The sequence below is a fragment of the Notothenia rossii genome (genome assembly GCF_949606895.1).
Source record: "Notothenia rossii genome assembly, chromosome: 6".
Classification (NCBI taxonomy): domain Eukaryota; kingdom Metazoa; phylum Chordata; class Actinopteri; order Perciformes; family Nototheniidae; genus Notothenia; species Notothenia rossii.
Window position 1 is genome coordinate 15,612,250 of NC_136909.1, and position 12,793 is coordinate 15,625,042.

The following is a 12,793-nucleotide window of genomic DNA, read 5'->3' on the forward strand; positions in this document are numbered from 1 at the left end:
CACATCAATTAGAGAGATACCTCAGACTGTCACTTTAAATGCTGATCAGTGGATTTTAAACATTACCAACTTATAGTATTTGACCGTGTGTCACAGATAAGGCAGTCGGTCTCAGCATAACAAATAATTGCCACTGTACTTGCTAACTTTTAAATGTGCTCGATTCACATGGCACCCGTGTCACATAAACATAGTGGTTCAGTGTTACATCATGTAGCCTTTAATTTGGCTAACGGTTTCTTACCTTTCAAAAGCTCCTTTTATTTGTCTCTCGTTTAAATGCTAATCCATCACACACAGGAATATGGACAGCCTCATTTGCTGCCACATTTATGTTAAGACAGCCATATGCAGCTTTAAAAAAACAGTATGCCAAAACACTTAAACAGCAAATATGCCACCACGTAACGTTAGGTTTATATGGTTACTGTGATGGTAGCTTATCTCGCTGTCACGGAACGTTAATTAAGCAGTTTTCGTAAACAGCTCTACGGTTTCATAAGCAGGCTCTCTGTCAGAATCACGTTGTTACTATTATCGATCAATCAACCATCACCAATAGTCAATAAGTGCTGTATGATATCCAGATATTGCCGTTATTTCCGGGGACAGAAAGCGTCCGTGACAACAACCCGGAAGTAGCTGCATGAAAACTTCCGCTTCACGGAAGAAGCCAACTAAATAGGGGGAGGGGGGATACTTGTTTAATGGTAGAAATATACGCGATTGTGCTAGCAGTAGGTAACATTTCTGTGGAATTAGCTAATCTCTATAGTGTTTTAAGTCTTTTAAATCCAATATATAGTCGTTTTAATGTTGCTTATGCCTGTAATATGTACTTCTATATGATTAGCCTCCCCTCCCATATGTATGCCGGTAAACTGTCAACAAATGCGTTTGGGCGGGTGAACTAGCTGAGGGATTTAACGATTTAACACATATGAAGAGCTGTTATTAATACTGATGAACAAAGTCGCCATATATGTTTGTTCGCGAAGTTATACATGTATTTGGCAGAAGCAGCCAAACGCTTGTACTAAACACTGCTCACGTTAGTGGATGTCGGTTTTGGCGCGCCTCTCCGTAACTTGGAGGACTCATGTTATGATCGGTGGTATGAGGAAAGGTAGACAAACAGTCAGATGTTTTGATGACGACAGAGAATAAAGTGCTAGTTAATGCACAAAGATTGTTCATGTATATATTTGATCATTTAGTCTCAGACTGCCATGTTAAAGCCAACATTACTAAGTGCATATCGCCTAAAGTTTGAGAAGACCCATATTGATTTGGTTGAATGCAAGGAACGTTAACCTGTTCTGGAACTATACATTAACTAGGTTAGTCAAATTCAATTTCTAAACAAATCAAGTGTCTTTTTTAAAGATTGGATTATACAATTGCTCCCCTTCGTGTTTATTCCAATGGTCTTTGAACTTGATGTGGAGCCAATCCAAGTCATCCAGTCAAACAAGAATGGCAGGATCATTTTCTAAAGCGAAAGGGATGAGTTTACTTGCAACCTGTCATTTTCGTGTTATGCACGTGTGAATCATGTTGTCTTGTATGTGTTTTTAATATCAGGATGGAAAGCTGCAAACACGTTTTCCAGATATCTGGGCTCAAGATCCGTGATAAGAAGAGAGTTTTGGTCCAGAGAATCCGGCAGCTGGGTGGAAAATACATAGGTGGCTCAGTGAGTAAAAATCTGTCAAAACAGAAATACATATACATAGTGATCACAGAATTTCAACCAAGGCTTTACTATATTTTGTCAAATAGTCCTGCAACTTTTGATGGATTTCCATTTGTTGCCCTAATGTGTAGATTGATGATGGTATATGGTTGTGTTTGACTTTTGACCGTTTTTTTATCTTCATGTTACAGTACATTTTGTTTTGTAGGCAGCTGTGATTGACATATTATCTATTTTGGATAAAGGGCCATAAATAAGTCAAACGGATACAAATTCACACCCTTAAACTTCCAGTGTGGAACTTATCTTAATTGCATTTACATGGCAACCACTTCTTGTGAAATGCTTTTATTATATTACAATACTAACTGTAAATGAGTGAATATCAGACAGTAGTGCTAAACTCTATTCATGTACAGGGACTGGTGTCACTGTATGTTTCATCAGTTACTGCCATGTGTAACAAAAAGTAGGAAAATACTGTGGTTCCTGCTGGCCTTTGTTTTCTTTGTAAACATGCAAAACAAATGTGCCTCTGGCTGACAGCAGTTCCTCTTTTTGTTGATGTGCTCCTGTCAGGAAGGTGTGTTGAAACTTTACACTGTGGGAGAATAAACTTGCTACTGTAGTTTATTGAAATGATGTACTACTGTAGTTATTTTTACACATTTTAGGATTTAGTGAAATGAAAAATTGTCAGGATGCTCACAATATTATATTATACAAACTTCTTTAACTCGAAAACTTCACCCCCAAACGAACCATTAGTAGATAAATCACTCACCCTGTGTTACCTTGAATCCTTCAAGATGTTTTTCTCGCGTGTCTCCGGGGTGAAAGAGGAATCAGAAAAGGTTGAAAAGACTTGATCAATTAAAGTGAATTGGGGCTGCATTTAACTAATCAAAGCTATGAAAACATTTATTTACAAACTTTCACAACACTTGTGCAGTATAATGCAAGGTAACACAGGGTGAATGATTGATATGTAACGGTTCATTTTGTGGTTGAAGAATTATTTTAATGATTTTAAGTGAACTGTACACTGATGCTGGGATCATCTTCTAGGTCTATCAACAGGCCTGCACCCATCTCATTATCCCTCAAGTTTTGTCCAGCGAGAAGTTTTTGGCGGCCTGTGCTGCAGGTCAGTCATGATCATTTTAAATGAAGATATTTTTTTTTAAATCTTACTTAATTATATCCAAACTAATCATCTAACTAAACTTTCCTTAACACCCCACCCCCAAAAGGAAAGTGGGTGGTGACTCCAGAATATGTGCTGGACAGTTTTAAGAATGGCTCCTGGCTCGCAGAGGGACCCTATGAAGTGTCAATTTCCACAGATGCCACATCTTCCTTCTACCCTGTCAGGCAGTGGAGGGAGAAAGTGGCCAGTGGGCGGCTGGGGGGGGCCTTCCAGGGCTGGAGGGTCCTCCTCAAGGTCCAACAGCCTGCGCGCAGGGCCATGTTCAAACGGTAAGGTATCACCGAAATCGCAAACTTACAACACATTCTTATATGATCACAAGGTTGCAGGGTATTATACTAAATCTTTTTTTTCCTAGGCTCCTTAAAGCAGGCAAAGCCCAAGTATACAACTGCCCTCCTCCCTCTCCTGCCTCTGTCACTCATGTCATGGCTAAACCCATCACAGAGGCCTCAGAATACCACAATGCTCCTTGCTACCCTGTTAGCCACATAGTCCAGCACCTATTTGGGGTAAGCCAAACTCATTTCACTCACTCTCTGGGTTCACAACGTTATTCTCATTGTCAGAATATTTGCCCGAAAACGTTTTAAAAATCTGTAATTATTTTTCTTTGGCAGAGCAATTTAGTGGATATGAAATTTGATCTAACGGATGATCATCCAGCTAATAAGACGAAGACAGAGTGTGTGGTTGATGTTGACTTCTCAAAACTGGAGAGTGAGCTCAGGGATTATGTCATCAAACAGGAGGTGTGTATGTGTTTGTTTGTGTGAAAGCATATTGCAAAGAAGGACTGAAGCTGAGTTTCTTGTCATAATTTAATAAGCTTCTAAATGACCTTTGTTTTCCCTTTGTATTTGACATTGTTTATGGGGTGTTTTTGCTACAGGGCCGGCCGAGAATGTGCTTCCTCGAATTTCTGGGTTACCATGACCCACACAGTCTGCAGACCCAGGTAGACACGCGTACATACCCACCTGACTTCCCCTTCACGATTACTACCATACATCTCTAAAATAACTATTCGTTTCATCAAGGAGATCAGGTCATTCAATTTCCTTTACGTCATATGTTTCAATGGCAAGTGACATGTAGAGCAAGGGCGCATCATACTCAGGTCACCGATTTAACCACCACTGTCAGCTGATGTGAGAATTTTGATTGGCAGGCCTATTAACAATAATCTCCACTGTCCTGTCCACACCTTACCCAAGTGGATCTCCATCAGATTGCTATTATAAGTGCTCGTGTTTCCATTCTGTACTCTCTGAATGCATATGCTATTTGCCAGTAACAGACAGTCAGAAATGACCTCCAGGAACTTTTGATGGCCATTCACTTCCGATTTCCATTACCCTTCTGCCCTCCTCTTTCTGCCGTCCATCTCTTTGAGTACAATGTTTTTCTCCTACTTTCCATATACCTTTTACGTTTCATCAAAGTTCTTTTATTCCTCCAGGCTACAGAAACAGACTCCAGCAATGTTGGTAGTATGATAGAGTGCGGCCTCTTCATTGAAGCCTTGGACTCGATCAAAAATGCTGTGTTCCCTGGCCTAGTGCCACCAGCCCCATACCTGGTCTCCCTCTTAGGATATGCACAGCAGGTAGGACCAAAACATCCAGAATGCACACATTCCCACCAGCTGCTGCAAGAGCCTCAGGGGCTGCACAAAAGCATCACCTGTTTACTTAATTTCTTGACATTTGTAAGATGTTTTTTGTACATCTTTAACTGTGTATCCACATATACAAACCAGTCAAACTTTATTTGTTGTCTGTTTTATTATGTCACAGGGTCACGCCACATCTTTCTACCTGAGGAATTTGAGGCGTGTCATGTACAAGCTGCTCATTACCAACCCTCCATGGATGGCTCACTGCAAAGTGAGAAAATATTTCTCCCAGGTGTTGCAGTGTCCTCGGTGTAAGACGGGCCTGTGGCCTTTTCTAGAGACTGCCATCAGGTACACTTCTTAAACAGGAGATTTAAAGATAATTGCCTTCTCTACATTATAAGATATATTATTTCCCAAGCATTTTTGACATTTATTTAAAATGTAATAATACAATAATCTTCTATTTACTGATTTTCTATATGTTTTTTGTCTCAGTTATTGCCTGTCCACTGGGGTCTCTTGTCACCCACTCCCTGGACCTGCCCTTCCAACACTGTTACAGTTCCACAGTGACCTTCTGGCCTTTGTCCTCAAGCTTTTCCAGGGAGAACTCCACTCTGTCAATGCCGGGTAACAACTTCTATATGAGCAGTTATGGTGATAGGTTATTGTGATATGGTTGGTCTTTTCTGTTAACCAACCAAACTGTGGAGAAATGTCCCCAAAATCAGTAACCTACTCCAATGAAATCTGCAACCAAAAATATCATGGTATTTTAGCTGCTGTGGTTGGCAGCGAAGGGGTCCGCATTTTTAAGATTACATTCAATGTTGTCAACGTGTTAAGCCCCAAAGACCCCTTTGGTGGGTCTTTTTGTTTTTTTTTTACGACACTGTGTCTCAGGGCTTCTTAATATTTAAAAAAATATATATGAATGTGTCATACCCTCCTAACGGGAAGAAACTCAGCTAACTCATGATACGAACCATTTTTACCGAAACAAAAGGGTCTAAATGAGCCCTGAGCGGAAACATGCTAACAGGGCTCTCAAGTTTTGAACAGAGTTCAGAGGGAGATTTTGGCAGCGGCGTTTGGTACTCCAACTTCTGGCTCCCCTCAAACTTCCCATGAAGCCCTCTGTACCGCGGGGGGGGGGTGCTAGTGGAGTATGAAGCCCTCTGTATCGCGAATGTCAACGGGGGGGGTGCTAGTGGAGTGCACGCGTCTCAAACAAGCCTAGTTTGTTTACAAAATTGCGGCGCAACTTGGTGGGCGGTACCCTGGAAAGAAATCTCTGCGTGAGAAATACAAGGTGTGGCGTGTGAGCGTGTGAATGGAGATAAATGCGTGTGAGACTTGAGAGCTCTGTGCTAACGCACTTAGCACAGAACTCTAGCTATACCGATCGATATACTTATTGGATCTGCTCAAACAAGCTAACATGCTGAGATTCCACAGATTATAGAAATATATGTATCATCACTGAGCGATTAGAACTCGCGACAGGGGAAGCAAATACAGACATCACACGACGTAGCTTTAGGTAGCAAAACACGGAGATATGCTCACCTTTTGCTGTTATTCTGATCAAAAGTTGTGTTCAATGGCATTACAACGATAAAAACGCAGCTGAAGTTTAATCCATAGGTTAATCCAATTTGTCTGTCACTTGGACAAAATTATTGATGATCCATTTTTTAAATTTTTATGCAAAAATCGGAGAATACATTTTAGCTGCTAATGGTAGCCACCAGAGCGTATCGCAGCTTCCAGTTTTGGCTACCGTCACTCTCGCTCCTTATTTGGTAACGTGTGTGTGTGCAACTTCCCCTCGATTCCATTGGCTCTAGCGGTTAAAAAGAGATGTCAATCATCAAAATCGACCAAGGGGGGCCAGAGATAGGTCAAGTCCACCCAAAATGACCCCAGAAGTGGTTTGCTTGTGCTAAATCTCTCTATAAAGGTCACATTCCACTTGTTTTGTATCAATCTTGATACAGGGTACTTATTATATGTTATAGTTTGGATTCCTAAAGCTTTTAGTCTACTATCCCATCATTCAAAGTAATGTTTTGTTTTTTTGGACGGACACAATAATTTAAATTGTTTTACTCTGTTCAATCTGAATTGACTTTAAAATAAAAAACATCTATATTGATTCTGATTCTTCTACATCCAACTCACAGGTTTTTCATTGCTTTGAGAACAATTATTATTAATTTTCCCCTTTTTAGAAGTGTAGTTAGTTGGTCATTTGTTCTGGAAATGTCATTTTCGAGTCTGAGACCTGGAAAACAGGTTTGGGGCTTAACAGGTTAGCTCTTTTCACCAAGCTGAACATTCTCAAGTCAACAACAAATATTTACCAAGCTGCATGTAATATTGGCCACACAATTGAATGTATATGCAACTGTTTTTGTTACATTAGATGGTCTGTTCTTTATTTACCCCTGCCTTTCTCTGTCTCAGTGATTTTGTACTGCCTGAAAGAAGAGGAGTCTCTTTTGCTTCTGCATCAGGATCCTTGCTGTATGGAACCTTCTGGACTGTGTGGGAGCGCTCCACGCTGTTGTCCCGAGCTGTGAAACAACTCACCAGGCTTTTGTTACAGGCTTTCATTGAAGTAAATACTGGGAAACTTGTGCATTGTTATTCACATTGGATGGTGTATTACATCACCCAAGAAAATAGCCAGTTTGGTCGGGTCGGACCAGAATAACAAACTTCAAACTTTTTTTGTTTGTCATCACCAAAGGACTGTGTTCATAGGGACGAGAAGCAGAATCTGCGTTTGGCGGACAACCTTCTGGACCTGCTGTCCGTGTTGGTGGAGTTCTGGTGTCAGCAGCACTTCAAACTGAACCAGGCCCTGGTGGAGAAGGGTCTCAAAGACCTCGCTGAGCATTTTGCTGTCATCAGCCAGGGTATGGATACATATTTGTGCATACATATGTGCATATGTGCCGTTTGTTAATATTGACTGATACTGTAGTTACTTCCAAGCTGTTACAATGCAATGAAATACATAATGTATAAGTCATTCACTTTTAACAGAATCTGTACCATACTTTTAATTTATTTTAAACATATTTCAGTAGTGCGACACCTGGATTATATAGAATTTTTGTTTTTGTCTTCTGACCCAAATGCTTTTTACTTTATTTAATTCAACGCAATTAAAAATAATAATACATGATATAATACATGCATCACTGACAATTTTGTGTCTGTTTGTCCTGTAGATGTGTCTCCGGTAGTGCTGGCAGAGCTAGTTGTCAGGATTACATCTACTCGACTTAAATTGGTGTTAGCAGACGGCATATTCAGGATTCTTTGCTGCAGAAATGGATTCACAGTTGGAGATGAACCCATCTCTTTTAAGAAAATGGTGTGTTTATCTTGTTCTTCACTGACTTCACATCTTCCCATTACTTACACTTTTCATCATTCCTGTATTTTGCAATTGACAGGCTTCGTCATAATTTGAGGCATGCACTTCTTAGTTTCAAATCACAACAGTCGTGTGCTGCTTAGTTCAGTAAGTCAGGATAAAATTGAGTGGCATTTTGTAAAAATTAAATGTTGGGGTATTCAGATGGCCCGACATGTAATTAATATACTCTTTGAAAGATATTTTGGCAGAATGAGTGTGCAAGGTTATTAACATTTATATAATACATACACACACTGATGTTTGCTATACACAGTAATTGAAGACAATACAACAAACTGATTAAAATATGTTCAGATAAAATCACAACTTTTAATGATTAAGTTTCCTTTTTCTATTGTGCTTTTTTGTTAAAATTCAAAGACATTTAGTTAAAATGGCATTGTGAAAATTAACATGGATTATATTGCATTTCTCTGCAAGAGGGACAAAGACAGCTTGAAGTAGAACATCTGGCCTGTCTATTTGCCTCCTCCGTCCCCTAAAGCCACACACACATCTACACACAATGTAAAGGCCCTGTTTGACCTTGTGTGTGTCTCTGTGTGAATTCTGACAGGTGCTGTCCTACCTGCCTGCTCTGGGAAATTTAGCTCAGTGTCCCAGCGGTGCTTGCCTCAGGACCGGACCCACCCCCCACAGCGGCGCCAGCCAGGGGGCCGGCTACAGGTCAGTTTCGCACATCTGTCTGTCAAAGTCTCACAGGTACATTTTCATAAAGCCACAGGCTGACCATGTTGGAGCACACATACAGAGGTGGTGGCTGCACATGTGCCAAAAGTGTAGTCTCTTGGTTCTTTGAAAGTTTCTTAAGTGAAAAAGGGCACGTTTAAGAGTTTAGAAAATGATCAAAAATGGGTGTCTAACTGCACACGTGTTGCTGGTCTTACTCGATGGCTCGGTAATAAACAACCCACTTTCTGGGAACCATTCAAATTAGCTGCATCTTGTCTCCATTTTTTTGTATCTTGTTTTTGTCTAAATTCAAATAACAGGTCTATTCAACCAGCAGTTATCTGCCTCCATTATCAGATTTCCACCTATAGATTTAAGTGCAAAATCGAGTGAAAATGCAAGGACCCGATGAGAAATGTGACCGAAAAGGAACAAAGGAACACCTGGAGAGAGAGAGAGAGAGAGTGTGTGTGTGTGTGTGTGTGTGTGTGTGTGTGTGTGTGTGTGTGTGTGTGTGTGTGTGTGTGTGTGTGTGTGTGTGTGTGTGTGTGTGTGTGTGTGTGTGTGTGTGTGTGTGTGTGTGTGTGTGTGTGTGTGTGTGTGTGTGTGTGTGTGTGTGTGTGTGTGTGTGTGTGTGTGTGTGTGTGTGTGTGTGTGTGTGTGTGTGTGTGTGTGTGTGTGTGTGTGTGTGTGTGTGTGTGTGTGTGGCAGAGCAGCATGAATGGAGGGACTGAGGGAAAGCTGGGGAGAGGCAAATGGAGGTCAGACGGAGCATGAGGAGTTGGCATGTGATGGGTCATGCCCAGGTCTGATCCTATCAGTGTGAGCTGGCTGACAGGAGGGGTGCAAAGGGAGGTTAGACCCCTGCATCACACACACACACACACACACACACACACACTCACAGTGCTGAGTCTGATTTGGACAGGAAGCCGACAGATAGAAAGACTAGGATATCCCATCGGGCCTTTGTGTCTTCCCTTACGACCACCAGCTCTCTGCCTTAACCGTCCGTCTTCACCTCTCTTGATCTGCCCTCGCATACTAAATCTCTCTGAAAACACACACACATACACACACTCTACATACTTGGTATCAGACATCTGCTGCTCCACCAGCAGGTAGTTGGCCTGGAGAAGGGCAGGAGCCACCAGGGAGCAGGTTCATGTAAAGGCTACTGGTGCATGTGCCGCCTGATCCCCCCCCCCGTCCCTCCATCACTGCTTTCTACTCTCTGCTCTCCCCACAGTTTCCACTTTTTAGTTTGTTTTGACACAGACGTGAGAGGAACTGTATGAAACAAGGAATGCAATCTGCGCGGATGAGATAAAGAAATGCCAAAGGGCATGTAAAATCATCTGACCCTGCAAAGAAAGAATGAAATCAAAATGACACAGTCTGAGATGAATTGAGAACAGGAACCAAAAGGGAAATCTTGTTTCCTCATTTTTCATGCATGAGTTTATGATACTCAGTGTTCAGCAATGTTGACACTCTTAATCAATTACCACACCTTCTGTTGAAGCATTTATGATCCTGACACGCTCCTCTATATCCTAACATTTGTAAAACAATTATCTGTGTTGTTGCTGCTGCTATGACTCTGTATAATTATTTAAAGAATGCATTTAAGAAACCCACTTTATTTATTGTTAAAGCACAATACTCAGACTTTCAGAAGATGTGAAAACAGCATTTTAAGAAATGTGTTTAAATGGCACACACGTGATTGTGGTGTCACTGGAGAAGTAAAACTGTTTAGATGGTTTCAGTTTAGTTTTATCTGCCTTTTCAAAGGGTCCGTAGAGCACAAGACGAAACCCTGCAAGATGTTTGGTATTGGATTCATGAAAACAGCAGGAGTAGGTCATAAAGGTGGAGAGGAGCCACATGACCCCTTTATCTTTCATTTCTGGCTGTTAGAACGCATTAGGTTGTTTTACTGTGACTCGCGGCTGCTGTAGTGTGTGAGATTGCGAGTGTGCTGCTTCTGCACCGACAGACAGGATGGCATCAGGGCACTCGTCCAAGCCATACCAAGCTGACAGGCCGGCTGATTGACCGACTGTTTAGATGGCCGTTTGACTTGCCGGCTGGCTGCGTGGCAGTGAGTGTTGTTAGCAGAAGGGAAGCTGTAATTAAACTACATTTTTCTCCCGCTGGCTTAATCAAGCTCTGTGTATTGCTGTTATCTTTTCAAGCCATTTAACTTTGCATTACTTTGGCTCAATTTCCTCTGAACAGACCTGCATGTAGACAATATCAGATGGATTCAAGAAAAGGATATACAACAACAATTAAAGCAATTTGAAAGTTACAATGCAAACATTGATCTTCCCCATTGCCTCTATTACTGCTCATACGTTTCTCGAAGGGCAGGCGCTGCCCCAGGCCCTTAATTGATATCTGTGCCACTGACAGCATGCTGGCCCGCTGAAGTAAACCATGAGGGACGGAGAGACTGGGGCGTATACAAGCCAAGTACTGTCAACCTCCACTGCTGCCAGGCTATATGGACAGGGGACACTTGGGTGAAGTGTACCGAGATGAGAAGCGGTACACCCTTATACCAAACACTCTTATGGACTCTCACACACACACACACACACACACACACACACACACACACACACACACACACACACACACACACACACACACACACACACACACACACACGGAGCTCGTCTCCTCTCTTCTCAGCCTTGTCCCTGCTAATAACAAGCAACGTGACAGGACGTGTGTTTCCTCCTCACTGCTGGGAGCTCCTTCCTGGCTTCTGAACAAGCCAATTACCAGGGAACAAGCCTCTTCCCTGTAATACGGATGGCACTCCGCTTCAATGCAGCGCACGCGCACGTGCACCGACATATACACTCCAGACACCTGTCAGGCTTCATGTAGGCAGATCTCCCATACCCACTCACAGGACTAGTGACAGCCCACAGCTATTAGCACGCCACTACTTTGAAGAGGCTTCACTTTCTTTTACTAGTTATTCCTCCTAATGTGCTTGCTCACATCGAATTCGCCGTCTCTGCGTTTGAGGCATTAAGTGGGAGGAAAAGTGTTTTGGAGATGGGAATGGAGGATTGGGAGTGTGAAGTGTGTGTGTGTGTGTGTGTGTGTGTGTGTGTGTGTGTGTGTGTGTGGCCAACACAGTAGGGGTTTGATAGATATTGTCAGATTTCATATAAAATGATAAAACGCCATGAGGGATTCATTTGCTGATGGCACTTTTCATAGTAAAGTTATTCCCATTCCACTCTGTACCATTAGGCCTCCTGGCTGTGGTACTGAAATGGTCAGTCATTGAAACTTAAAGAACTGTTCATGTACATTTAGTGTCATCTCTTATTGAATTAAGTTTAGCACATACATGTGGATTTTCTCATACCCCCTTTGACCATGTCCTTTGTCTCCACACAGTGCTGATTGCTCTCCGGTGAATGAAACAAGCCTGGAGAAAGAGAACGTCCCCAAAGGTTTAAACAGAGTCAACGCAGCAGGTAAGGCACATGCATACACACGTACACACACGGCTGCTTGACAATATAGCTGCACATTTGCAAGGAGCGGACTTTTAATGGACTGATGCACTGCACTAGGTCATCAGTGAAGAGGGACATGATAGCTCTGTCATCACTTTCAGCTTAATGAAGAGCACATAATGTACGGAGAGAGTGATTGATTTGCATCGGACCACGCTTCCATCTAGTCAGCTGGAAAGTCAACTCGACTGCATAATTTGCCGGCGCGCGCGCGCGTGTGTTCAGGGCAGCGTTTGGGCCGCATTACGCCTCCTCATCATCTTGTTCTATGCGCATTGAAATTCAACACTGTGCTTTTTGTTTTGCTTTTTCCTCATGTCTTATTCACCTTTTATAAAAAAAAAAGTAATAGATAAATAAATAAATGGCATGGACAGAAATAATGGCTTCCTCACACAAAACAATAACACATATTAGTACGCACAATGCGCCTCAGATCTCCATTTTAGGGATATTAAATGCAGCAATTAGGGCGGGGCTGCGGATATACAGCGGCTGCACTGGTGGAACTTCCTGCAATTAGAGGCATGGCACTCTGTGTGAACTCCTGAAGGTGTCAGAGCTCATATCTCCCCCCTGCACCTGATCA

At 42.1% G+C, this 12,793-nt stretch overlaps 2 protein-coding genes across 8 annotated transcripts in view; one reads left to right on the forward strand and one right to left on the reverse strand.

The window, feature by feature from the left end:
• kiaa0825 (KIAA0825 ortholog) overlaps window positions 1-597 on the reverse strand; it is a 112,605-nt gene extending 112,008 nt beyond the window's left edge. For both annotated transcript variants that reach the window (XM_079688407.1, XM_079688408.1), the window contains exon 1: window positions 245-597. The gene's annotated coding sequence lies outside the window, so the exon portion shown is untranslated. The remainder of the gene's footprint in view (window positions 1-244) is intronic.
• Window positions 598-612: 15 nt separating this feature from the next.
• slf1 (SMC5-SMC6 complex localization factor 1) overlaps window positions 613-12,793 on the forward strand; it is a 32,346-nt gene continuing 20,165 nt past the window's right edge. For 2 of the 6 annotated variants that reach the window (XM_079688415.1, XM_079688420.1), the window contains exons 1-15: window positions 885-1,126; window positions 1,585-1,696; window positions 2,765-2,843; window positions 2,950-3,175; window positions 3,265-3,418; window positions 3,527-3,658; window positions 3,799-3,864; window positions 4,369-4,515; window positions 4,706-4,875; window positions 5,023-5,157; window positions 6,997-7,150; window positions 7,283-7,451; window positions 7,770-7,915; window positions 8,538-8,647; window positions 12,083-12,162. In XM_079688415.1, coding sequence (XP_079544541.1) covers window positions 1,586-1,696; window positions 2,765-2,843; window positions 2,950-3,175; window positions 3,265-3,418; window positions 3,527-3,658; window positions 3,799-3,864; window positions 4,369-4,515; window positions 4,706-4,875; window positions 5,023-5,157; window positions 6,997-7,150; window positions 7,283-7,451; window positions 7,770-7,915; window positions 8,538-8,647; window positions 12,083-12,162 — 1,879 coding nt within the window. In that variant the 5' untranslated portion in view covers window positions 885-1,126; window position 1,585. The other 4 variants (XM_079688417.1, XM_079688416.1, XM_079688419.1 and 1 more) reach the window with 4 other exon arrangements.